This window comes from Megascapheus bottae, chromosome 3 (assembly GCF_031878675.1).
Source record: "Megascapheus bottae isolate mThoBot1 chromosome 3, mThoBot2.hap1, whole genome shotgun sequence".
Taxonomy (NCBI): Eukaryota; Metazoa; Chordata; class Mammalia; order Rodentia; family Geomyidae; genus Megascapheus; species Megascapheus bottae.
The window spans coordinates 79,465,410-79,488,821 of record NC_143511.1 but is presented as its reverse complement, the minus strand read 5'-3'; the positions used below and the strand labels follow the sequence as shown (position 1 = coordinate 79,488,821).

Sequence of the window (23,412 nt, the reverse complement as noted above, 5' to 3'; positions counted from 1 at the left end):
GCTTGGCAAAGCGCCCGCGCCAGCCTGCGGTGCTAGCCGCGGAGCCCCTCCTCCTCCTCGGGGGACAGAGCCCACCCGGCCAGCGGGGAAGCCAGGCGGGGCTCGGGGCTCCTAGGACTGTGGGAGGGGGCAGGGAGGCCTCCGAGGCCAGGTGCGCACTGCTGGATTCCCTGTACTGGGCACTCAAGTAGGTGCAGACGCGGCGCCCTGAGCGCGGTGTACAGCAGGGGCCACGAGCAGGTTAGCTGCCCGGCCTCAGTTTCCCCAGCTGGGGAGCGCTTGCCCCACCCCCCCCAGGGACCGCCCCCCTCACCCCCAACCCTGCCTTCCGTGGCTTCCGCAGACCAGGCCCGTCCTCCTAGGCCTGCCGGAAGCTCCAGGCAGGGCTGCGAGGAGGAAGTGGCGGTGGCCGCGGCGCCCAGGTCGGTTGTCCTGCACCCCTTCCCGCCCCCCCTTCCCGATCGCTGGGGATGGAGGGGGGGCAGAGCCCATCCCGTTTCCCCCCACACACCTCCTTCCGCCCCGGCTCCCGCCCCACCTCTGCCCTAGCTGTCAGGCGCCCCACCGTGGGGGGGCCCCCTGCAGAGCGGGGCCCCTGATTCTGCACCCCTCTTCCTGTGGAGCTTGGGCATCCCCTGGGGGAAGGGCTTCTTACCGGAATCTGGAGAGGTGCAGGGCCCTGGGGCTCAGCAACTGTAGGGGGTGGGCCGTGCAGAGGGCTGTTTGGGGGCGAGCTGGGTGCAAGCCATTTAGACTTCCCGACCAGGGGGTTCCTGGCCCAGGTGCACCTGAAACAGCCTCGTAGGAGGCTGGTGGAAATGGGTGGCAAAGAAAGCGGTCAAAGATCAGGTGGTGGCAGCCCTAGAAAAGACCCCAGCCCCTTCCAGGGAGTGCAGAAACCAGGGAAAACCCAGATTCTCACCCCAAGGACTAGGAGAGGCCAGGTTCTGGCCAGAGGGCTGATAAAACAGGACAGAAATTGGACAGAGATGACTAGGCTTGATGTGGCATGATTGTAATCCCAGCACCAAGGAAGAGGAGGTGAGAGGGTTGTGAGTTCCAGGCCAGCGGGGACTGTATTTGAGACCTGGCCCTTAGGGGATCAGGGATTGGAGGAGAAAGAAAAAAGAAAGTTGGGATGGGCCCAGAGACATTTGACAATCTGACATCCATAACTTGCTGAGATGAGATGGCTCAGTGGAGATTCAGGCAGAATGTTTCTAGAATGTTTACTGCTGGGTGAGGAGAGACTAGACATGCAGAAGAGGAATTCAATGCCAGCGTGGAGGGCATTTTAAAGCTTCTTTGGCTCACCAGCTGTCAGACCTTAAGGACATTTCTTATCCCATTAACCCTTCTCTGTGCTGAGGTTCCTTATAAGATGAGGATGATGGGGCCATCTCTGCCTCTGGGGGGCCAGGTGAAACTCCATGATAGATGATGAAGTATTAGAGCAGCCTAGGGGGATTTCGATTGCTTCTGGAAAGGAGCTGGTAAGGGGGAAAATAAAGCTTCAATGTCTTTTCTGTCCCAAACTGGGGAAAGCAGGGAGGGAGGAAAGCAAGACTTTGCAGGTTGGGAAATTAAGTGGAAGGCATGCCTTTCAGATAGTCCTAGGGCTCATCAAGCTGCTGGTTTTCATAGAGGGCCCTGGTGAAATCTGAAGTCCTGATGTACTCTGCAGCTATAGGATATAGTGAGCTCTTTGCTGATGGTCCCTGCCAGCCATCATATCGTTCTAGAGAGAGCAGGCAGTTGAATTTACCTGGGGACAGATGATAGCATCCAATCTGTCCTGCCTGCCTGGGAGATTCAGGCTGAGTTGGTAGGTATGAAATACTATATAAGTATAACTTGTCATTAAAATCCTCTCCTCTGGTTTGGGGAAGCATTAGGGTTGTATAGCCAATCCACTGGGTAAACTATCAAAACTTTTCAAGCCTGCCACTTAGGCCATGCACATTGCTACACTTTCTCCCTCATCTCCTTTTATCTTCACAGCAATTGGGGTGGAATAGATATTATTACCCCCAGTTTACAGATGCAGAAACAGAGGTTCAGACAGATTAAGGATCTTGTCCTGAGACCCACAGCTTGTCAGTGGTAAACTCAGAATCTCTACTCAGATCTGTCTGAACTCAGAGGCCAGGATTTGCATCTACGTTTGTGAAGCCCTCATCGCAGCCCAGAAAGGTGCTCAGGAGTCTTTCTCTGAACTTCATCCTGAACTTCAAGGCTCCACCAAGTTTTCCTGGCTCTCATCTTTGATATAGTAGACGATAACTGATTCGGGAAATCCATAATTCGACTTTGAATCTCCCACCACCACCAGACGCTGTGTGACGTCAGAAGACACATGTTATATCTCTGGGCTGTTCATGACTGCAGAAGAATTATGGAGAGGATGTCGTAAGGATTGGAAGGGGGAGGAAAAACAATAACACTGGTCAGAACATAGCAGACTGATTAGAATGCTCATTCCCACCATTTATGTGAAGCTGTGTCCTGCCTAATGCTGGAGTCGTTTAGTACTTTGTTTTCCTGGGGGCAGGGAAGGGGTGGCCCAAAGCTGAGAATGCAGCCATCTATGACTCCCTGAGTGGGGTTGTGGCAACAAGATTCTGCAGAGGCAGAGGTCCCAGAGCCTTGGACTTCAAAGGAGGGGAGGACCTTGGTTGTCACTGTCATACTGATGCAGAATGCCACAAGGCATGGCTAAAGCCTCAGAGACCCATCCTCCTCCCTCTGGTTACTTCTGTCGCAAGTTCCTAGAGTCAAATTGCTCAGACGCCATCTACTTGTTTCTTTGCAGATGAGGTAACGGATGAGAAAGTGACTTTCCCCTGAGGACACTCAGAATAGGCTAGACCTAAAAGAACTTGGACTTGGGGGCTCTGCCTCCAGGATGCTGGAAGGTATATACTCACACTGAGAATCCTCCAGTGCTCCAGGAGCCCCAAAGAACAAGACAGCCAACCCCAGGATGGGGGAAGAAGCCAGCAGTCCTTAGATGGGGGAACTCTGACTCCCACAGGTCTATGACATGCTTCTCTGTTTCTCTTTTTCACTCTGAAAAACAACTGGACACTCCCAAAGCCTTCGCTCACCATCCAGGGGATTTTTTTTTTTTTTTTTGCACCACAAGGGGTAATTCCTACCCCGTCCTTGCTGTGACTCAGCTTGTGACATCAAACCACACAAGCCAGAGAGGGGAAGATAAAGTCACCAGAGAACTCTTGCTCACCAGAGAGCATGGTCCAGGCAAAGACCCACCTCTGCTTTCCTCCACAGATTCCACGGTGTTGGTCCTCTATCCTGGAGCAGTTTACACAGCCCCTGGCCAGCCTGGGGCTCTAAGATGGCCTCCAGCTCAGCCAGCAGCCCTCACCCAGCCCCTGGTGAGAATGAGTTTCCCTTTGGCGGTCCCCTCACCGTGTGCCAGGATGCATCAGAACCCAGGGCCCTTTGCTGTGCCACCTGTCTCGCTGAGAATCTGAGGTGAGAGAACCAAGAATGATGGGTGTGTGGGAAGAAGGTTCAAGGGAGGGATTCCTGACAGGTGGTTGGGATAAATCAAGTCAGTGTCTTCGGTAGGTGACTTTATCTTTCTGATCCTCAGTTTCCCTACTTTTTTCTCCTGACACTGTCCCTCTGGCTATAAGTAAGACGTAGTCCTGGAAAGATGTTGGCACTGTGAATTCCATTGGTTGCTAGGGCAGAGCTTAAGGCTCACTCAGTTTCTGACTTCCTGCGTGGACCAAAGCAAAATGTTGATGGCTTTCAGCTTTCTGACCTAGAGAGATTTCCTCCCTCACTCAGTTGTTACAAGGCCCAATCAATTGTGTTCAAAACATTAGCTGTGTGCCTGTAGTTCATGCCTGTAATCAAAGCCAAGAGACTAGGATTCAAGGATCTTAGTTCAAAGCCAGCCAGGCAGGAAAGTCCAAGAGACTCTTGTCTCTAATTAACTGACCAAAAGCCAGAAGTGGAGCTGTGGCTTAAGTGGTAAAGAGCTAGCCTAGAGCAACAAAAGCTAAAGGACAGTTCCTAGGCCCTGAGTGAGTTCAAGCCCTAATACTGGCATAAAATGATAATGATAATAATATTATTCAAAAAAAGTATAGTGAATGAAAAGCTCCTTGTAAATAACAAACTTATACAAATATATTTCATCTTGTTTGCTAAGAAGTCTGTAAAGGGCATAGATATAAAGTGTATGTTTACTAATACATTTATGGTTAAAATAGAAGTCACTTACAAATGTGTGTCACCTTGATAGTAACATTAGCATGGTACCTTAAGCAACTGTTATGCACCTGCTGTATATAAAATGCTCTTACCTTGCATCCTCAGGAAGGCTTGGAAAGGTGGCTGTTATTATTCTATTTTATAGATGACATTGAAGCCTCATAGAGAGATTAAGTCCACTTCCCCCAAGTCAGTTCCTAGCAGAGATGCCTTTAAAAGGCCATGTGGGGCCAGGAGTTTGGCCTAGTGGTAGAGTGCTTGCCTAGCATATATGAAGACCCAGGTTTGATTCCTTGGTACCACATACATAGAAAAAGCTGGAAGTGATGCTTTGGCTCAGGTGGTAGAGCTCTAGCCTTGAGAAAGCCAAGGACAGGGCTCAGGCCCTGAGTTTGAGCCCCAAGACTGGCTGCAAAAAAAAATAGGGCCATGTGCTACCAGCACAATTTTTTTGTTGGGGGTTTTTACAGCTTAGAATTGTGGGAAAACTGAATCAGGCAAGTGAGAAGTTCAAACAGGGGGACTAAGGGGGAGGCTGCAGGAAACGAGTGGGAGTTCAGGGCTGTGGAAAGGCCAGGTAGGGGATGGAGGGACATAGCTTGACCTCTTCCCATCAATCTGAGCTTCCCTCTCCATTCTGTAAAAGTCTGGCAGAGGAGGGGAGAGAGCTGGCCCTCGGATGAAGGGGCTCCTCCTGAGTTCTGAGGAGCCTGAAAGCCAGTTCTCTTTCTCCTTTGGCCCCCCCGCTGGCCTCCACGGCCTCGTTTTCCTCACCTAGAAAGTGGCCTCATCCAGAAATATTCACTGTAGATCAGAATTACTTGGGGGCTTTGTGAAACACAGGCATCTAAATGATACCTAGTGAGAATAACATAGCTGTCTCCCAGCTAGATGGTCCTGGAGGTCTATTCTGGATCATTTTCAATTAACAAAAACCGAACAGAAAACAACAGCAACAAAACAGGACTAAATATGAGCCGCCGAGAGGAGAAAATAGTTCTCTGTACACAGTGCCTTGCCTAAGCCCCCCCAGGGTTGGCTATGTTTTGGAATTTAGAATATTTTCAAGTTTGAAGGAAGCAACAGAGTACATGGTATACTCCTTTCATGGGGGCTAGGGCAGTACCCAGGAACCAAGCACTTCTACAGGAACGTCAGTGTTCTCCTGAGGTACTTACTTGAGGTTAAGTCCAACTGCAGAAGAAGCTCTGTAAACTACAGTAAGACAGTGCCGTCCAGGGCTCTCGAGTTTATGAATGAGGACTCTGGGATTGTGGATCCAGGTGGTCTGTGGTTCCCATGGCTGCCCAGCTGGCCCACATTGAAGGGTTTTGCTCATTTCCCTAGGAACACCCAGGATGCCATCTGTCCCAAATGCCAAGGGAACAGCCTACAACCTGGAGCCTCAGACAGCCTGACTCAGGACAAGGTACGTTGGCACAGTCAGAGCTTTCACATACTTTCCCTGATTTGTTCAGGTGGAGGCAACTGTCTAGGTGAACTCCCCTGTCCCCCCAACCCCACTGCCTCCCTGATCCTTGTCCCTACTTTGTCTATGAGCCTGGACTGAGTTCATTTCGTGAGCATGGAGGACACTGATATTCATAGTGAAGCGTCTTGCCCCAGCCACCTGGTGGCTGTGTGATAGATTTGGGTAAAAACTGCTATCTGAAATCAAGGGACCACAAACTAGCTTATGGGCTAAATTCAGCCCATCACCTGCTTCTATACATTCCACAGGCTTAGAATGGCTTTTATATTTTTAAATGCTTGTAAAAAAAAAATCAAAAGAAGTTGAGCACCAATGGGTCATGCCTGTAATCAAAGCCAGCTCAGGCAGGAAAGTCCATGAGACTCTAGCTCCAATAAACTACGTAGAAAAAAGAGCCAGAAATGGCACTGTGGCTCATGTGGTCACGTGTTAGCCTTAAGCAGAAGAAGCTCAGGGACAGTGCCCAGGCCCAGAGTTCAAGCCCCAGAACTGGCACAAAAAAAAAAAAAAAGTCAAAAGAATAAAATTTTTGAAATACATGAAAAATTCTATGAAAAGCAAATTTCTGTGTCTGTAAGTAAAGTTTTATTGGTATATAACTACTCTAACTCAATTATGCCTCACAAGGACAAAACTTACGTATTTGCAACAAATTTCAAAGCCCAAAATATCTACTCTCTGGCTTTTTACAAGCAAACAAAAAACCAAAACACAATCAGCCAGCCCCTAATGCAACGAGAGGCTATTTTCAGTTTAGCCATGGGCTGTACCACAAATGAGCTTCTAGGAATAAGATATGCCTTGGGGGCTGGGATGTAGCTCAGTAGCAAAGAACTTGCCTAGCAAGTGCAACATCCTGGTTTTGGTCCCTAGTATCAAAAAAGAAAAGACAAAAAAGTAAAGTACAGTTAAAAAAAAAAAAAAAAAAAAAAAACCTCAGGGCCAGGAGCGTGGCCTAGTGGTAGCGTGCCTGCCTAGCATTCATGAAGCCCTGGGTTCAATTCCTGAATACCACATACACAGAAAAAGCAGAAGTGGTGCTGTAGCTCAAGTGGTAGAGTGCTAGCTTTGAGAAAGCTCAAGGACAGGTCCAGACCCTGAGGTCAAAAAACCCAGACCAAAAAAATAAATAATTAAATGAATGATGCATGTTGGGAGTATAAGTGGTTAAAAAGAAGAGTTTGCCTGGCCTTCCCAAGCTAGAACGGAGGTATCTATCAGTTCATGACAAAATGTCGAAACTATCAAATTTCTATAAAGCTATATTATAGCTATCATCTCAATTTGTAGAATCCACCTCTGAGATTATGTGCTTCTTATACATATCTTCATAGAAATGATGCAATAGTAGATAAGTGTTGGATAAAACCTTTATGAGGCACAATAAAAAAAGATGGCAATCTTTATGTTAATCTTCTAATTCAAAACAAAAACAAACACAAGAACTTATATGAGTCCATGAGTCCAAACATGTTGGAATCACTATGCAAACCTGAACCTCCTTAATTATGTGTGGAATCTCCTTATTTACACTGGGGAATCTAACTACTTCGATGCCCAAGTACCTTGAGTCTTTCAGCACAACTTTCCACCAACAGTGGACCACAAATCAGGAGCCTGATGGCCTGAGACAGTTTTGTATGATTCTCTGCATGGCTTCAGGCAAATCCAAGCCCTGTTCCTCCCTCTTATCTAATGAAGGTCAAGCTGGTTCTCCAGGTCGCTCCCTGGATCTGTGGTATCCAGGTTATAGATCACTAACTGCCAGGCCTCATCTCCTTCCCACCTGGTGAACCAGAAGGAAAAAGTCTCTGGGTCTCCTTCCCCTTTTTCTTGTCATTCAAAGGGTTTGGGAGAATTTCCTGCCACTCTCAGAGCTTGCTGGGAGAGTTTTCCCTTCTCAGCAGGGCTTTAGAAAAGAATAATGAGGATCAAGCATATTTTTCTGGAACTTTACACTCTGTGGTGCAGAAAGTCATAATATGATGTACTGACAGACAGTGGTACTCACGCCTAGAGTCCTAGCTATTCAGGGTGCTGAGATCTGAGGATCTCAACTGGTTCAAAACCAAGTCAAAAATCATGAGACTCTTATTCCCAATTAACCACTAAGAAAGCCAGAGTGGAGTTCTAGCTCAAGTTGTAGAGCACAGAAAGAAAAGAAAAGAAAAGCTCAAGGACAACACCCAGCCCCTGAATTCAAGCTTCTGAACCCTGAGTTCAAGCCCCAGGACTGGCACAATGATATATGTGGAACAATTTCCTGTGTTCCCTGCTTGTCTCTGTGGATTACTGGTGACTCAGGAGCAGACCCCTCACTGTGAGCTACCCCATCCCATATGCAGAAAGAGGGCATGGGCTGTATGCTTTCTGAGACACTGCTGCTTGCATCGTCAGGGGCTATTGTTTTATAATATTTTTGGTCTTACTTCTTGGCAAAATTAATACTTAATGTAAGACAATATAGGTTAGATAGGTTTTAGTATTGCTTAATCTAATGGCTTTAATTTTTGCATCTTTGTCAAGTAAAATTCTATGTAATAAAAGGGGAGTCTGGGGCCGGGAGTTTGGCCTAGTGGTTAAAGTGCTTGCCTAGCATGCATGAAGACCCAGGTTCGATTCCTCATACCACATACATAGAAAAAAGCCAGAAGTGGTGCTGAGGCTCAAGTGGTAGAGCTCTAGCCTTGAGAAGGTCCAAGGACAGTGCTCAGGCCCTGAGCTCAAGCCCAGGACTGGCAAAAAAAAAAAAATTTAAAAAAAAAATAAAATAAAAATAAAAGGGGAGTCTGCTCCACTCTTTTTCCTGTCTCTGCCCCACCTCCCCCACAAGGCCTCTAAGGACTTCTGGGCTCTGCAGAGCACAGTTTGAAAGTTGGCTGTCTTAATCCGAGTGAAATAGTTCCATGGTGAAATTGCAAACACTTCATCAGGCTGTGGAGTAGTAAGGAGTGCTGCTTACATTTGGGACAAAGCTGTGTGAGTCTATGTTTCTGTATGTCTGTGTGTCTGTATCTGTCTTTCAGTACCAGGGCTTGAACTCAGGGCCTGGGTACTGTCCCTGAGCTTTTTCACTCAAGGCTATTTTTCTCCCACTAAGAGCCACAACCTCACTTCCTGCTTTGTGGTAGTTAATTTGAGCTAAGAATCTCATGGACTTTCTTGTCTGAGCTGACTTCATTCAATCTAGAATCCTCAGATCTCAGACTCCTGAGTAGCTTGGATTAAAGGACTGAGACATCAGGGATGAGCACAAAAGCCCCTTTGAGTCAAGGCAGTCCACAGAGAGGTGCCAGCCCTCCCCCTTCCTGCTGACTTCCTGCTCAGTGCAGTCACCAGTGAGAAGGGGCTGGGGTGACTGAGTGGTATGAACACCTGCAGGAAGCCACATAGTGGAAACATCAAGAATGTCTCTGGCCCCTGACCCTGATGAAAACTTTGGGAGACTTTTGACCAAAGAAGAGTAACTGGTTATTCCTCAATACGTGGCAATTTCTAAATTGATTTGTTCATCTGAGAGAAGCTGAAAAGTGATATGATTAGTAGATGGTTGAGTTTATGGTAAAGCCTTTACTGGCTGTCTAGCAGCTGAACTAAGCCACAGTTGCCATGCCATCTGCTTATCAGTTTGCCCTCATCCTCTTGACTTTATTAAACAGCTCTCAGAGAGGGACCCAGAGCCACTGGCTGGTTATATAATATAAGAAGCAGCTATTAGATGATTAATGGTGGCCTAGTTAGAGACTTGGTTCTTGTCTGGATGATAAAGAAGTCATAGTGAAGTAAGGGACAAACAAGTGGCTGGAAAATAACATTTAATTCTGGTTAGTGGTGTTTTGTTTTGTTTGTTTTGTTTTGTTTTTTTGAGGCTTCCATGAAAGAGATTGCTTGTTGCCCTCACTCTTTTTCCACTGGGAACATCAAGAATGTCAGTAGTCAGGTTGCTGATGGCTCATGCCTAAAATCCTCACTACTTAAGATTTTGAGATCTGAGGATCGCAGTTCTAAGCCAACCCAAGGAGACACATCCAAGAGACCCTTAGATCCTGAGAGCACTAGTCTTGAATGAAATAAGGCCAATTGAGAGCATGAAGCTCTGAGTTCAAACCCCAATAAGGGACACACACACACACACACACACACACACACACACACACATGCATGCATGCACACACACACAAAGTCAAAAGCAAGTTGGAATTCTAAGCTGACTAGTCCAATTTCCATCCCATGCTGAGTTCCTGCTACATAGGTTTATGCCCTTCCAAAGCCAGGGAGCTCATTGGTCATGGGTCATATAGCCATTTCTTATTTCCTTGCACCAAGCTGAAGCCTGGTTCCTTTGAGGGCCACAAAAGGCCAAATCACTCTGACCCCAGGGGTCATTCTGATCTGCACATCCCCATTCTGCATCTGGGATACCCACTCCCCAATTGTGTTATGCATGGTTAAAAAAACAGTGTACTGTAAGTGCTAGAACCCAGCAAGTACTTTGGGAAAACAGGAGTGGGCAAGGGTACTTTTAATGAAAAGACTCTTAACAGGGCTTCCTGGAGGAAGTGGCAGAGTTAAGCAGACAGGAAGAGTTACCGAGGGGGGAGGTAACTGTGGGCAGGGCCCCCTGGGACTGTAGAGTGCCTTCCCTTGGCACCAGCTAGGATTTCATAGAATCAAGTCTTCCCCTGCCTCCAGAACCCCAGGGGTCCTCATCCCTACAAATAGGTGACCTTGGTATGTAGAACCTTCTGATTCAATGCAAGGCGGCACAGGAGCAGGCCTCCTGCCACCTCCCATCAGGACCTGCTGTCACAAAGGTCCTGGGGAGATCACAGAGAGCCTTGGTGGCTGACATGGCAGGAACACTACATGCCAGAAGCTCTGCAGACCCAACAGAGGAACAAGCATTCCCTCAGGGGCTGGGATTCTGTTTGCCTTTTATGGTTTTCTCCTAAGAGGAAATTCCACTTTCAGCTATGTTTAGCAATTCGTAAGCAGAGAAACCATTCCCATAGGGGCCACTTGTGGCACTGGGCAAAAGTGTCCATTCTTTTTTTTTTTTTTCCTTGTCTGAAACTGAGACTTAAACTCAGTATCTGACACTTTTGTTCAATGGCACCTTAGCCATACATCCAACCCCAAAAGGGTGGTTATTTTTTTTTCTTAATATCCTTATTCTTCTCTGCTACTTGAGTTGGATTCTTCCCTGTCTCTGCATTTCCTGGCCTTCAAGAGGGGCCATTCTTTGATCAAGGTGAGGATTCATGCTGGATAGAAACCACACTAGACTCCAAGCTTTTGGCTTTACCTTACCTGGCCCTGTTGCCTCCTGCAAGTCTCCAACTGGGTCAGCTCTGGCTTCTTCTCTTCCATGAGAGAGCAGGACCTCAGAGCTCTGCCCCACCCCCATGTAATGTGCAGATCTACAGAGCTGGAGCTTGGCCAGTGCAGTGGAAACAGCAAGCCTGCCAAGGCTAGACCCCCAAGGACAAGAAGACCCATACTCAGCAATTTTCTCATCTGTCTTAAAAGAAGCGAATCTTATCCTTTCTACTGAAGAGATTTCTACAGGGAGATAGCATCGAAAGATGCTGGGGCTTCTAGAATTAGAAAATATTGTTGGAACTTCTACATTTAAGAGGATGTTCCTTACCCAAGGAAATCCAGAGGGAAAATAGAATTTTATAGAATTGGTTATTAAGAGTTTGAAGTATGAGGACTAAATTTGATGTATGTAAGTGCCAGTTACTAGTGTAGGGAACCAGAGGTAGTATTTAATCCATGGAGATGCTACTAAGCATTAGTGTTACTATGACTAACACTGATGAAATACCCTTAGGTAGAAAAATGCCCTCCCACAGTGTCCAGAACCTGTGGACATGTGATTTGCTGGGGCTGCCAGGACTAAGTACCCGACCTGTCTAGGGTTCTTAGCTCTAGAAGCTGTAAGTCCAGGACAAGGAATTGGCAGAGTTGGTTTCTTTCAAGACCTCTCATTTTACAGATGGCTATTTTTTTTCCTCTCTGTTTTCACATGGTGTCTGATGTCTAATTTCATCTTATAAGTTGTGTTAGATTAAGTTAGCATGCCCATGTTAACTTAGTGAGCTTCTTTAAAGGCTTTGTCTCTAGATTCTTAGAAATAAGAGGCTCAGAGCGGGGTGCGGTGGCTCATGCTTGTAATCCTAGCTACTCAGGAGGCTGAGATCTGAGGATAATCGTGGTTCAAAGCCAGCTTGGGCACTAAAGGACTAAAGATAGTGAGACTCTTATCTCTACTTAATCACTAGAAAATGGGGAAGTAGAGCTGTGGCCCAGGGGTAGGGTGGTAGCCTTGAACTGAAGAGCTCAAAGACAGTACCCAGGGCTACCTAAGTGAGCTTGATGTAGTCACCGGGAGCCTACGAGGGACATACAAGATTGAGTGAGAGGTCGGAAGATGTTGTGTTGCTGGCATTCAAGATGGAGGAAGAGACCCCGAGCCAAGGAATACAGGCAGCCCCTAGAAGCTGAGAAAAGCAAGGAAACAGATTCTCCCCTGCAACCTTCAGAGGGAACATGGTGTGCCAAACCTTGATGTTAGAACTTGTGGCCTCTAGAACTGTGTGATAATAAACTTGGATCATGTTGTGCCAGCAAGTCCGTGGTGTTTTGTTACAGCAGCAATAGGTAACTAATACTAACAACTCACATGCATTACCTTACATCACATAACTCCAAGAGGGATACTGTTATCCCCATTCTTACATAGAGAAACTAAGACAGAATGGATAATGACATTCTTAGGGCCACTCAGCTACTATGTGACATGACAGAAACAAGCACCAAACTCGACAGGCTGGCTCCACGGAGACCTGAATGGTCACCATGGCCTCAGAAAACATTTGAGGCTTACTCCAGCCCACCTGAATAGGCATTGTAATAAGGATGAGCCAGGCATCCATGGGCTATCTCCCCAGCATAGACTCACTGCTCACTAACCTGAGGAAGGCCTCTGCCAAGAGACAGTTCCCATTTCACAGGAAACACCTGGAATTGCAGTGTGAGCTTGACCACTTTGTCCTGTTCCTCCAAGGATCCACTTCAAGCTCCCTCCCTTGGACTGTGCAGAGAACTGGAATTTCAGACAAGGAGGAATTGCAGGACCTGAGATGGTCTGTCCACCCAGCCCTCAGATCCCCACGTGACGTCAGACTCCTTGTTCTCATAGATCATCGCTAGTGACCTATTATAATAGGCTTCATCACTCCAGACTTCCCAAATCCAGTGGATTTCCCGCCAAGACCGCCATCTGTCCACTCCCATGGCACATCTGGTTTCTATTCTTTGTTGAGAACAGCGTGTCCCTGAGACTTAGGGCACTGGGGCAAGGCGGGGGTGGCCTTCACTGGGCCGGGCTCTGTGTCCCAACTCTACTCATTAGCCCTGCAGCCTTCTGCATATTTTACTTTGACAGGAGTCACTTGTGTGGCTTTCTATTTTCTCAGCCCCAAACACCTCTCTTCGCATACTTCCGGCCTTTCATCCAAGTCTCATTTTCAGTTCACTCCACCACATCATTCTTTCAAATTGAAGGGTTTTGTTTGTTTTTTTAAGGGAGTCTTATGAAATCAAGTTATTATTCCCATGTGAGCAAATTCACTTTTATTAAGTGTACAGTGTGAGGGATCTTGTTAATGTACATAATCCCATGACAGCCAGTTGTCAAGAGGGCAATTGTTTCTGCCTTAAAAAAGGAAAAGAAAAGAAAAATCAGTTTGGGGTTGGAGGCATGACTCCAATGGTGAAACACCAGCCAGTGAGCAAAAGTGTCAAGTCCCAGTAACTGACCAAACAAACAACAATAAAAAGCCTTTTTTGGCCCCTGTACAGAAGCCCTCCCCACAATCGCATCAAGGAACTGCATCTCACCTGCTTTCTGTCACCATGGGGGTCACTGTGGTTTTGCTCCTTCTCAAATCTCTCAAGCATAGAATCATGAAGTATTTAGGTATGTAGTCTTTGGTGATTGGCTTTTTTTTTTTTTTTTTGTGGGTCACCGAACTTGAACTCAGCCTGGGCACTGTCTCTGAGCTCTTCAGCTAAAGGCTTCTGCCCTACCCTTGAGCCAAGACCCACTTCCCATTTTCTAGAGGTCAATTGGAGTTGAGTCTCAGGTCCTTTTGTACCTGGACTGGCTTTGAACCTTGATGCTCAGATCTCAGCCGCCTGAGTAGCTAGGCTGGCTTCTTTCTTTTAACACAATGTTTTTGAAGTTCATCCATGCCGTTGCATACATTAGTACTTCATTCCACTTATTGCCGAGTTGTGTTATATGAGACTATAGTGTAGGAAGCTGGTAATGTGTTTGTCCCTCTACCCCTTGGTGGCTTCCATTGGGGTGATCGTGAGTAGAGCTGCTGTGAACTGCCACACCCACATCTTGGTGGATATGAGCTTTTATTTCTCTTGGACAAGCTCCACGGGGTGCAATGGGTGGGTTGTAGAATGGTTGATAGGTAAGTTGTTCATCAATATGGTTTAGGGCTGGAAATGTGGCCGTGTGGTAGAGTGCTTGCCTAGTATTCATAAAGCTCAGGATTCCATTCCCCAAGACCACATAAACAGAAAAATCCAGATGTGGCTCTGTGACTCAAGAGTTAGAGTGCCAGCCTTGAGCAAGAGAAGCTCAAGCTGGGCACAGTAGCTCATGCCTGTAATCCTGGCTACTCAGGAGGCTGAGATAGGAGGATCAAGGTTCAAAGCCAGCCCGGGCACAAAAGGACCTGAGACTCTTATCTCCAGTTAACCTCTAAAAAATGGGAAGTGGGGCATCTCCCAGGCTGAGTTCAAGCCCCATGATCCACAGAGAGAAAGGGGGGAGAGAGTGAAGGAGAGAGGGAGAGAGAGTGGGAGAGGGGACTCAGGGACAGTGCCCAGGGCCTGAGTTCAAACCCTAGGTCTGGCAAAAGGAAAGTATGGTTTAGCATGATGAGATGCTTGCATAGATAGCCCTTCTTCAGTCCTCATCATGGCGTGCTGTTGTCCTTTTTATTGTCATTATTTACTCTTGCACATGGAGAATGGTATTTCATTGTGGTTATAATTTACATTTCTCTGATGACTCCTGATGAGGCTCATCTTCTCAGAGGCTTAATTGCCATTCCTGAGTCGTCTCTGGGGAAGTATCTGTTCAGTGTCTTGCCTGCAGACCAGTGGAAGCAACTGAAGAGTGAACGATGTCTTCTTCCCTTTTGTGTCCAGACAGGACACCAAGGAGCACTGCTGTGGGTGACATCAGTTCTGCTCATCCTGTTCGGGTGGATGGTCATAAAGGATCAAACTCATAGGGGAGGATGGGTGGGTTGTAGGATAGTAATCAGATGGAAAGGAATCAGCCAGACAGAAGGAACAGCATTGCAAAGTCATGGGCTAGCCAAACTCCTGCCCTGGTGGGTTCTGGTACATTGCAGAGATTCCCTAGGGGAATCCATCACATGGCCATTATTTCCAGGTGGCCCCAGAGGCAGCTGAGGATGGAGTTGTATGTCCCTTTGCAAGTGTGGGCTGCTCCTTCAAGGTAAGCATGTGAGAAGGGACATCTGTCCACTACATCCCTGACATCTGGGTCTCCCTTCTAGCCCCATCAGCATTTTCCTAAGACATCAAATTCCAAGCCACTCTTAAGTCCTTGTCGTGTTGGGGGGAGGTCTCCTTAATGTCTCACCCAAGCCTTGGTGGAGCCGCTTGGCAAGAATGAGCCCCCATGCCACTCTCCATGGTCCTGAATCATCACTGTGCTCAAGAGCAGGGGTGGATTGTTGTGCTCACTTGAGCCTGAGCCATGGCCCCAGGTGCCCGTGCTTCCTATGGCCCCCCTGGCTTTTCTCTATTCCCTTTTCCATTGATGATCCCCTTCTCTTGGTAGGGGAGCAGCCAGTCCACACAGGAACATGCAGCCACGTCCCAGACCTCCCACCTCAACCTGCTGTTGAGCTTCCTGATCCAGTGGAAAGCCCAGCACAGCTCCAGTCCAGGGTGGAGACCCACAGCCCTGGAGCAGAACCTGTCACACCTGCAGCTGCAGGCGGCTGTGGAGGTGGCGGGAGATGTAGAGGTGGACTGCTACCAGGCCCCCAACTCTGAGAGCCAGGAGCAGCTGATCCTGCAGCGCTTCCTGAAGGAGAAGCTGCTGGCTGAGCTGGAGGAGAAGCTGCGTGTATTTGAGAACATCGTCTCGGTCCTCAACAAGGAGGTGGAAGCCTCTCACCTGGCCCTGGCTGCCTCTGCCCACCAGAGCCAATTAGACCAGGAGCACATCGAGAGCTTGGAGCACAGGGTGAGCGGGAGAGGCGTGCATGTCCCCCCAGCCAGCCAGCTTTGTCCCACCCTGTCCCCAAAGTAGAAAGCAGTCTTCCCCCAGCCATCCATCCTGTTCACAGCAGTCACTTCCTGTGTCCCAGGACAAGTGAGGAAGAACACTGACCCAGAAGAGTCAGTCAGGGTCACCCTCCACCCCCATTCCATGGCCCAGTTCCTCTGCTTGAACTGCTAGAATAGGATACTCACTCCCCTGCTTGGCACATGCACACACTTGCACATGCATGCAAGCATGATGGTCCTGGAGCTTGAACACCAGGCTTAGGCACTATCCCTTAGCTATTTTTGTCCACAGCTCCACTTCCAGTTTTTTTGGTGGTTAATTGGAGATAAAGAGGCTCACAGACTTTCCTGTCAGTGCTGGCTTTGAACCATGATCCTCAGATCTCAGCCTCCTGAATTACCGGGATTACAGGTGTGAACTGCCAGCACTCATTTTCTTTGAAAATGTTCACTACTAGGGGCTGGGAGCGTGGCCCCTAGTGGTAGAGTGCTTGCCTACCCTGCACGAAGCCCTGGGTTCCATCCCCAGTACCACATACACAGAAAAGGCTGGAAGTGGTGCTATGACTCAAGTAATAGAATTTTAGCTTCAAGAAAGCCGAAGGAGAGTGCTCAGGCCCTGAGTTCAAGCCCCAGAACTGGCAAAAAAAAAATCACTGCTGGTTCTCAATGGCTTTATCTATTAAAATCATATTCTTTTAAATGTTGTTGGGGAACCTTCTAGAAGGGCCAGGCACTGAGTTCAATTGACCAAGTAAAGCCTGTCTTTGTGCAGCATGCCCATGGAAGGCAGGCTCCTTCAGGGCAGCAATGGTGTCTTCATTCACCACGGAACTCCCTGACTCTCTTCTTATAGTCTGGCACTGTGCAAAGCACACAGATGGAGACAAATGGACATGGGCACAGTCCACACCAGAAACCACCTAGATGGACAGACAGAAAATCTATCTTATCAACCCATTGGGAGAACCTTGGTCAGAGAGACCAGCTGAGCCAGGGCTGTGACTGAAGGCTTACACAGAAAGGGCCATAGCACCAGGGCTCCTGATGGATGATTAGGAGTTGGCTAGTGGAGAAGGAAGGAAGAGAAATGCCCTGCAGGAGCAGCCATGTGAATGCAGATGGGACCAGAAAGTTGCATCTAGGGCAGACATCCCGATACTCCACCATTCCACTGACCCTGAAACTGGGCCCCGATCTCCTTAGCTGGTTCAGTTTCCCCGCAGGTGATGGAATTGCAGCAGACACTGGCCCAGAAAGACCAGGCCCTGGGCAAGCTAGAGCAGAGCCTGCGCCTCATGGAGGAGGCCTCCTTTGATGGTACCTTTCTCTGGAAGATCACCAACGTCACCAGACGCTGCCATGAGTCTGCTTGCGGCAGGACCATGAGCCTCTTCTCCCCAGGTAACACCTCAAGAGCACAGAGACCAAGTGGGAGAACAGAATCCGCTGCCCCTCCCCCACCCAGTCCCCAGCACCCAGGAAATGGGAAGTGAGAACAGCCAACTGGGGGACAGTGCTCCACTTAGATCAGTGTCCACTGAGGAGCTGTGGGGGCAGTGCATGGACTATGTTCTAACCTGCAGATCTTGGAGAGGCTGGGCAGGCATTTCTCTTCCCTGAGCATCCTATTTACATTCTGCAACTAGGAATAATCCTTATCTACTTCCTGCACGTCCTTATGGGATTATAAAAGAAAGGAGCCCACAGGTCAGAGTTTGTGCAAGTGAGAGAGGCTCAGATGAAGATTCCCTGAGGTGATTCTGCACCTCCAGGCAGTGAGCACTCTGCAGTGAGAAGTGCAGAACCCAGTCAGACTTGCCTACATTTGCATATGGACAGCTTGGGAATAGCCATTGTAGCTATTGGTTCTTACTCATTTCTGGGTGGCTGGGCTTGGCATGATGACTTGTATGAAGCAGTTACTTGGTCAATGTGGGGGGGGGGCTGCCTATAAGTGGGCATAAAATATTCATATATATGAGGGACTTGTCACCATGTACTAATGCGTATACAAATGTGCATATGTACATGTGAATGATATGTATATCTGTATATACACAATACGCATATGTATATATATATGTGTATGTATGTGTATATATATATGTATCTCAAATCATACCCTCGTGTGGACACAGTATCTCAAGCCCTCACAAAGTGCAACAGATGAGTACACTGAGGCTCAGGGATGGCTGACTCTCCACCTTGTTCTACACAGAAGCCAGGTGTGGAGCCAGGACTCAGGCTGTGTGCTTCTGGTAGCGTCACTCCCTTGTGTCTGAGTGTCCTGGGCGGGAGTAAAGAAGGAGCATATCTGTTGAGCTTATGCTCATTGGCTTTTCCAGGGGATCCAAGATCAACAGAGATGGGATGGTGGTGGAGGCAGACTATGCCCTCAGCCCAGAACAGGGCAGGGTGCCTGTACCTTGAGTGATTTCGAGTTCTACTGTCAGACTTTTGTCCTTTTCTAAAGAGAAGAAATGCAAGCAGTTACTTGCATTTCTGAAAGTACAAACAGTGCTCTGATTTCCTATTCTGCCAACTTGTAGTAGGCAAAGATGAGTCAGGCTGTTAGCCTCCCCTCCTCAACCCCCTTTCTGCCCACCCGGACATTCTGTCTCTACGCAGAGACATGTCATCAGAGGTCACTGCTACAGGAACTCCTGTTCTAATTGGATGGACTTTTCAGCTTGTATTGGAGAAAGCCCCAGAGGTTTCTGCACAGAATCCTCAGGGCTCCCTCCCTCCCTCAGGGACTTCTGCCTAGGGTGATTGTAAGAACCATGAGCCCTCCTCACCCCAGCTTCCAGGGTAATCTAAGCACAGATCCAGAGCAGCAGTGAGCACTATTCTTGGAGAACCTAACCCTGGCTCTCCATTCAACACACTGTGATTGTGGCTAGCCACTTCCTCTTACTGGCTTCTTTCCACACAGGAGACCATAGCTCAAATATGGTCCCCAAGGTCCCTGCAAGCTTGAAGTTACTTAGTATTCACCAGCACTGCTGAGTCAGAATCTCAGACCCCAAGAAGGCATCTTTCCTTGGCATTCTTGCAGAGAAGGCCAACTGCCAGGCCCAGCTTTCCTTACGTTGAGCCTTTGTCCTTGGCAAATCTGACCACTATATCCGGGTCTCCCCCTCTGCAAAGCCCAGCGCTGCTCAGCTCCTTCTCTAGGGCTAACTCTGGCTCCACCTTTCAGCTTTCTACACAGCCAAGTACGGCTACAAGTTGTGCCTGAGACTGTACCTGAACGGGGATGGTACAGGCAAGAGGACACACCTGTCCCTCTTCATTGTGATTATGAGAGGAGAGTATGATGCCCTGCTGCCATGGCCTTTCCGGAACAAGGTGAGAGCCCCAGGGGAATGAAGAGATGGGGAGTGGGGGATCCTGAACCAAGTGTGTCTGGGTTTTTCCACAAACTGAGCCTGTGAGCTAGCAAGGCCCCTGCCCTCCTGTGTTAACCCTTTCCTTTTCGATCTCAGATCCAAGCCCAGGAGCAAAGGGCTCCTAAAGGGTGCATGGAAATGGGATTGAGACTGTGGAGAGGGCAAGGAGACCTGCGTGGAGGAGGGGCTGCGTAGGAGGCGGGCCCACCAACACACATCCTCTCAGCTGTGGGCTGGGAACACTTCTCACTCACAGCCAGGGTCAGTGCAGTGTCAAGCAGCCTCTTTGCAAGATGAATTTGATAGTTGTTTACAAATCTAGACAAGCAAATTTTTATATTCAGCCATCAAAGGTACCCTGATATTTACCTAAAGGACTTTAAAACTCATGTCTGGTGCTGGTGGCTTATGAATATCATCCTAGCTACTCAGGAGACTGAGATCTGGAGGATCAAGTTTCAAAACCAGCCCAAACAGAAAAGTCCATGAGACTCCATCTCCAGTTACCAAGCAAAATGGAAGACAGGAGGCATGGATCAAGTGGTTTAGTGCCAGCCATTCATGTGAATGAGGTAGCCCAGAAAAAGTGCAAGGTCCTGATTTCAAGCTCTGGTACCAGTACAAAAATTAAAAAGCCAAAATTTGCAAGTTCCAGGATGACCTTTAATAAGCAAGTAGATAAACTGTGGTGTATGTAAGCAGTGACAAATTATTCAATGCTAAAAAGAAATGCATCATCAAAGCCTTGAAAAGATGGAGATAGTCTTCATTTTTAAGAACAAATAATCAAACCCATGGCCTCATGCTAAGGAAAAGCTATCCCACCAAGCTCCATCCCCACGCCTATTAAATTGTTCTAAAAGAGGGCTGATGGAGGCCGAGCACTGGTGGCTCACATGTGTAATCCTAGCTACTCAGCAGGCAGACATCTGAGGATCATGGTTCAAAACCAACTCCAGGCAGGAATAGTCTGTGAGACCTTTATCCCCAATTAACCACCTAAAAACCAGAAGTGGTGCTGTTGCTCAAAGAGGTAGAGCACTAGCCATGAGCAGAAAGGCTGAAGGACAGTCCCCAGGCCCTGAGTCCAAACCCCATGACTGACCAAAAAAAAAAAAAAAAAAAAAGAGGGCCACGGCATTGAGGAGAGAGAGCATCAAGACCACAGACCTTGGTTGGCCTGGAAACTAGGTGGGCAAGCCAGGTGGCTCTGGGTATGAGTCAATAGACAGTGGTTGCCAAGGTGCTGGGGCCGTTTAAATGCTACCAATGATGTGGGCTCAACCCTACCCAGTCCACGGTGCAGCCTGAGCCTCCCCTGGGGATTCTAATGTGAGGACACGTGGCTTCAGTGGTTCTGCTTTCTGACGGGTGAGGGAAGAGTACTGGTGTCAGCCTGAGATGAGCATTTACATGTGCTTTTGTATGTGCCAGACATGCACCAGCTGTCTCAAGGCCTGGTTGATGGCGTTCTCACCGGGAGGCTGTTCTTGCCTGAGCTTGCCAGTTTGTAGTTGATGAATCCAAACTTTTCAAGTCTGGATTTTCTGGGTCTTGTCTCCCCATCACACCTTGGATCGCCAATAGTCAGTCAGATTTGACTGTGGCATCAGAATTCCCACCCTTCCTGCTGCATGGGTCAGCTGATCCTAATCAGAGAAAACCCTGGGCTTCCTCTTCCTGGGTCTCGATCTAATCCTGGTTCAGGCCTGGTGCTGCTCCTCTCATTCCCAGTCATTCTGAACTAAGGATCAGAGGGTTACACCGCATGCACGTCCAGCTTCCAAATCTCAACCTTGTCATCCGGGGCCTTACCTCCATCTGCCCCTGCCCCACAGGTCACCTTCATGCTAATCGACCAGAACAACCGTGAGCATGCCATCGATGCCTTCCGGCCTGACCTCAGCTCAGCCTCCTTCCAACGGCCTCAGACCGAAACCAACGTGGCCAGTGGCTGCCCTTTGTTCTTCCCCCTCAGCAAGCTGCAGTCGCCCAAGCATGCCTATGTGAAGGACGACACCATGTTTCTCAAGTGCATTGTGGACACCAGTACTTAGAACCAATGGGGCTCCTGAGGAAGGACTCACTCCCACTTGGGGCTTAGCAAGGTGACTGGCAGCTGGCTTCATTCCTGTGGTCCTAGGACATAGTATGGGCTGGACAGACAAGTTGACTACGGCTGCTATCAAGATGCTGGGACTTTGGGCTGGGCCCACAAAAGGCAGATGGCGCTGAAGGAGAAAGCACAATTGCTCCCCTTCTCACCAACCATTCACTGCTGAGAGGCAGCCCGGAATGTTGAGGCTATTTTCCAATGAGATTGGGAAAAGCTGGACCCAACCTGAAGTCATCTCAGTGAGCCAGAACGATGGGGCCTGAGCAGAGAAGTTATCAGGATAGGAGGGTCTCGTAGGCCCATGGAGAACTGGAAACGTGCTTGTTCTTCGCGCTCAGACTCAGACCCTGATCAGGGGAGTAGAAAGGATGGGAATATGCTCAGAATTCAAACTGAGTTTAGTTTTCCATCACAGGAGGTGAACGGGTAAAGCCAAAAACTATGGCAGAGGAAGGGCACCGAGCTAGAGGTTGGATTTGACCATTTTTAACATTCCTTACAACCAAGAGAGTCCTCATTTGGGCCTCCTGGACCAGGCAAGGCCTAGGCCCCTGGGGGCTCCTAGGAACACTGGAGCCTCATGGCTTCTGGCTCCTCACCTACCTACATTTCCAGGTGCACTAGGTGACTCCCATGCTCCTGATCCCTGGGCCTGGCAGTCCAGCTTCCCAGCCTGCAGGAGCACACACAGGCCCCGGCATCTGTGCCTCCATCACCCAGGCCCTTCATTCTAGAGCGTAGCAGGCTTCCAGGAGTAACCAGGTGTGGGGGTGTGCTGGTGTGCCTCAATCTCCTTATCTGGTGCTTTCCAGAATCCCAATCACCTCAGTATTCTCCCTCAATTGACTGACCAAGGCCTCTGAGCCACTTGGCAAAGGCTGTTCTTTTAAATATGTATAAAACCAAAGAAACAACTCTTTTAAAAAAATCTCTTGGGTCTGGAGTGTGGCCTAGTGGTGGTGTGCTTGCCTAGCATGAAATCCTGGGTTCCATTTCTCTGTACCACAAACACAGAAAATGCTGCAAGTGGTGCTGTGGCCCAAGTGGTAGAGCGCTAGCCTTGAGAAAGCTCAAGGACAGTGCACAGGCCCTGAGTCCAAGCCCCGGGACTGGCAAAAAATATCTTTTAGAGAAAGAAAGAGAGAAAGAGGGGGATGGAAAGAGAGAGAACAATCCCTAGAGCTTGAACTCACAGCTTGGGTGCTGAACTTCTTTGTGCTCAAGGCTAGTGTTCTACCACTTGAGTCACACCTCCACTTCTGGATTTTTAATGGTTAATTGGAGATAAGAGTCTCATGAACTTTTCTGCCCAGGCTGACTTTGAACCATGATCCTCAGATCTCAACCTCCTGGGTAGCTGAGATACCAGGCATAAGCTGCTGATGCCTCGCTCTTCCGAAGTTCTCATGACAGGTGTGGTGGTGTGAGTTGGTTGTCCTGAGACATGGCTGAAAATGAAGGTCAGTGCCTGGTTCAAGCCACAGTTTTGCAGGGAACATGAGAGTCACCCTTCTGGCAAGATCAGAAACATTGCTTCTTAGCCTCAGTCTCCTCTTCTCTACAATGGGGAGGTCCACACCTGCCTCCCACATTGGGCTCTGTGACCACACAGGAGAGTCTGACACACACAGGAAGGGGAGGTTTCCCAGCCCTGCAGCCTGCCTGCCATGGTGCTAGTGGCTTATACCAGCAGCCATTCTAGCTACTCCAGAGGCTAAGATTAGGAGCTTTGCCGTTCCACGCCAGCCTGGGTAGAAAGTTCAAGAGACTCTTTTTCAACCAATAGCTGAGCATGCTGGTAC

The 23,412-nt window shown here is 48.5% G+C and overlaps 1 protein-coding gene across 4 annotated transcripts; it reads left to right on the top strand.

The window, feature by feature from the left end:
- The first annotated feature begins 1,650 nt into the window (after positions 1-1,650).
- Traf1 (TNF receptor associated factor 1) lies at positions 1,651-23,219 on the top strand. 4 transcript variants are annotated; one of them, XM_090330539.1, is made up of 8 exons: positions 1,651-1,825; positions 3,292-3,498; positions 5,596-5,677; positions 15,231-15,296; positions 15,645-16,055; positions 17,326-17,503; positions 19,305-19,453; positions 21,333-23,219. In XM_090330539.1, exons 2-8 carry the CDS (start codon positions 3,359-3,361, stop codon positions 21,549-21,551), a joined length of 1,245 nt encoding a protein of 414 aa, XP_090186665.1. In that variant the 5' UTR covers positions 1,651-1,825; positions 3,292-3,358; the 3' UTR covers positions 21,552-23,219. The 4 variants fall into 4 exon arrangements, with proteins under 4 accessions (XP_090186665.1, XP_090186664.1, XP_090186663.1 ...); XM_090330538.1 differs by lacking the exon at positions 1,651-1,825 and adding an exon at positions 2,118-2,915; XM_090330537.1 differs by lacking the exon at positions 1,651-1,825 and having other exon boundaries at positions 2,940-3,498.
- Positions 23,220-23,412: the final 193 nt, after the last annotated feature.

What these genes read in the sequence shown, in the direction of transcription:
- Traf1 (XM_090330539.1), top strand. Translation starts at nt 3,359, where the DNA reads ATGGCCTCCAGCTCAGCCAGCAGCCCTCACCCAGCCCCTGGTGAGAAT. An exon ending in CATGAGCCTCTTCTCCCCAG is followed by an intron (nt 17,504 to 19,304) that starts GTAACACCTCAA and finishes TCCACCTTTCAG; the next exon opens with CTTTCTACACAGCCAAGTAC. An exon ending in CATGGCCTTTCCGGAACAAG is followed by an intron (nt 19,454 to 21,332) that starts GTGAGAGCCCCA and finishes CCTGCCCCACAG; the next exon opens with GTCACCTTCATGCTAATCGA.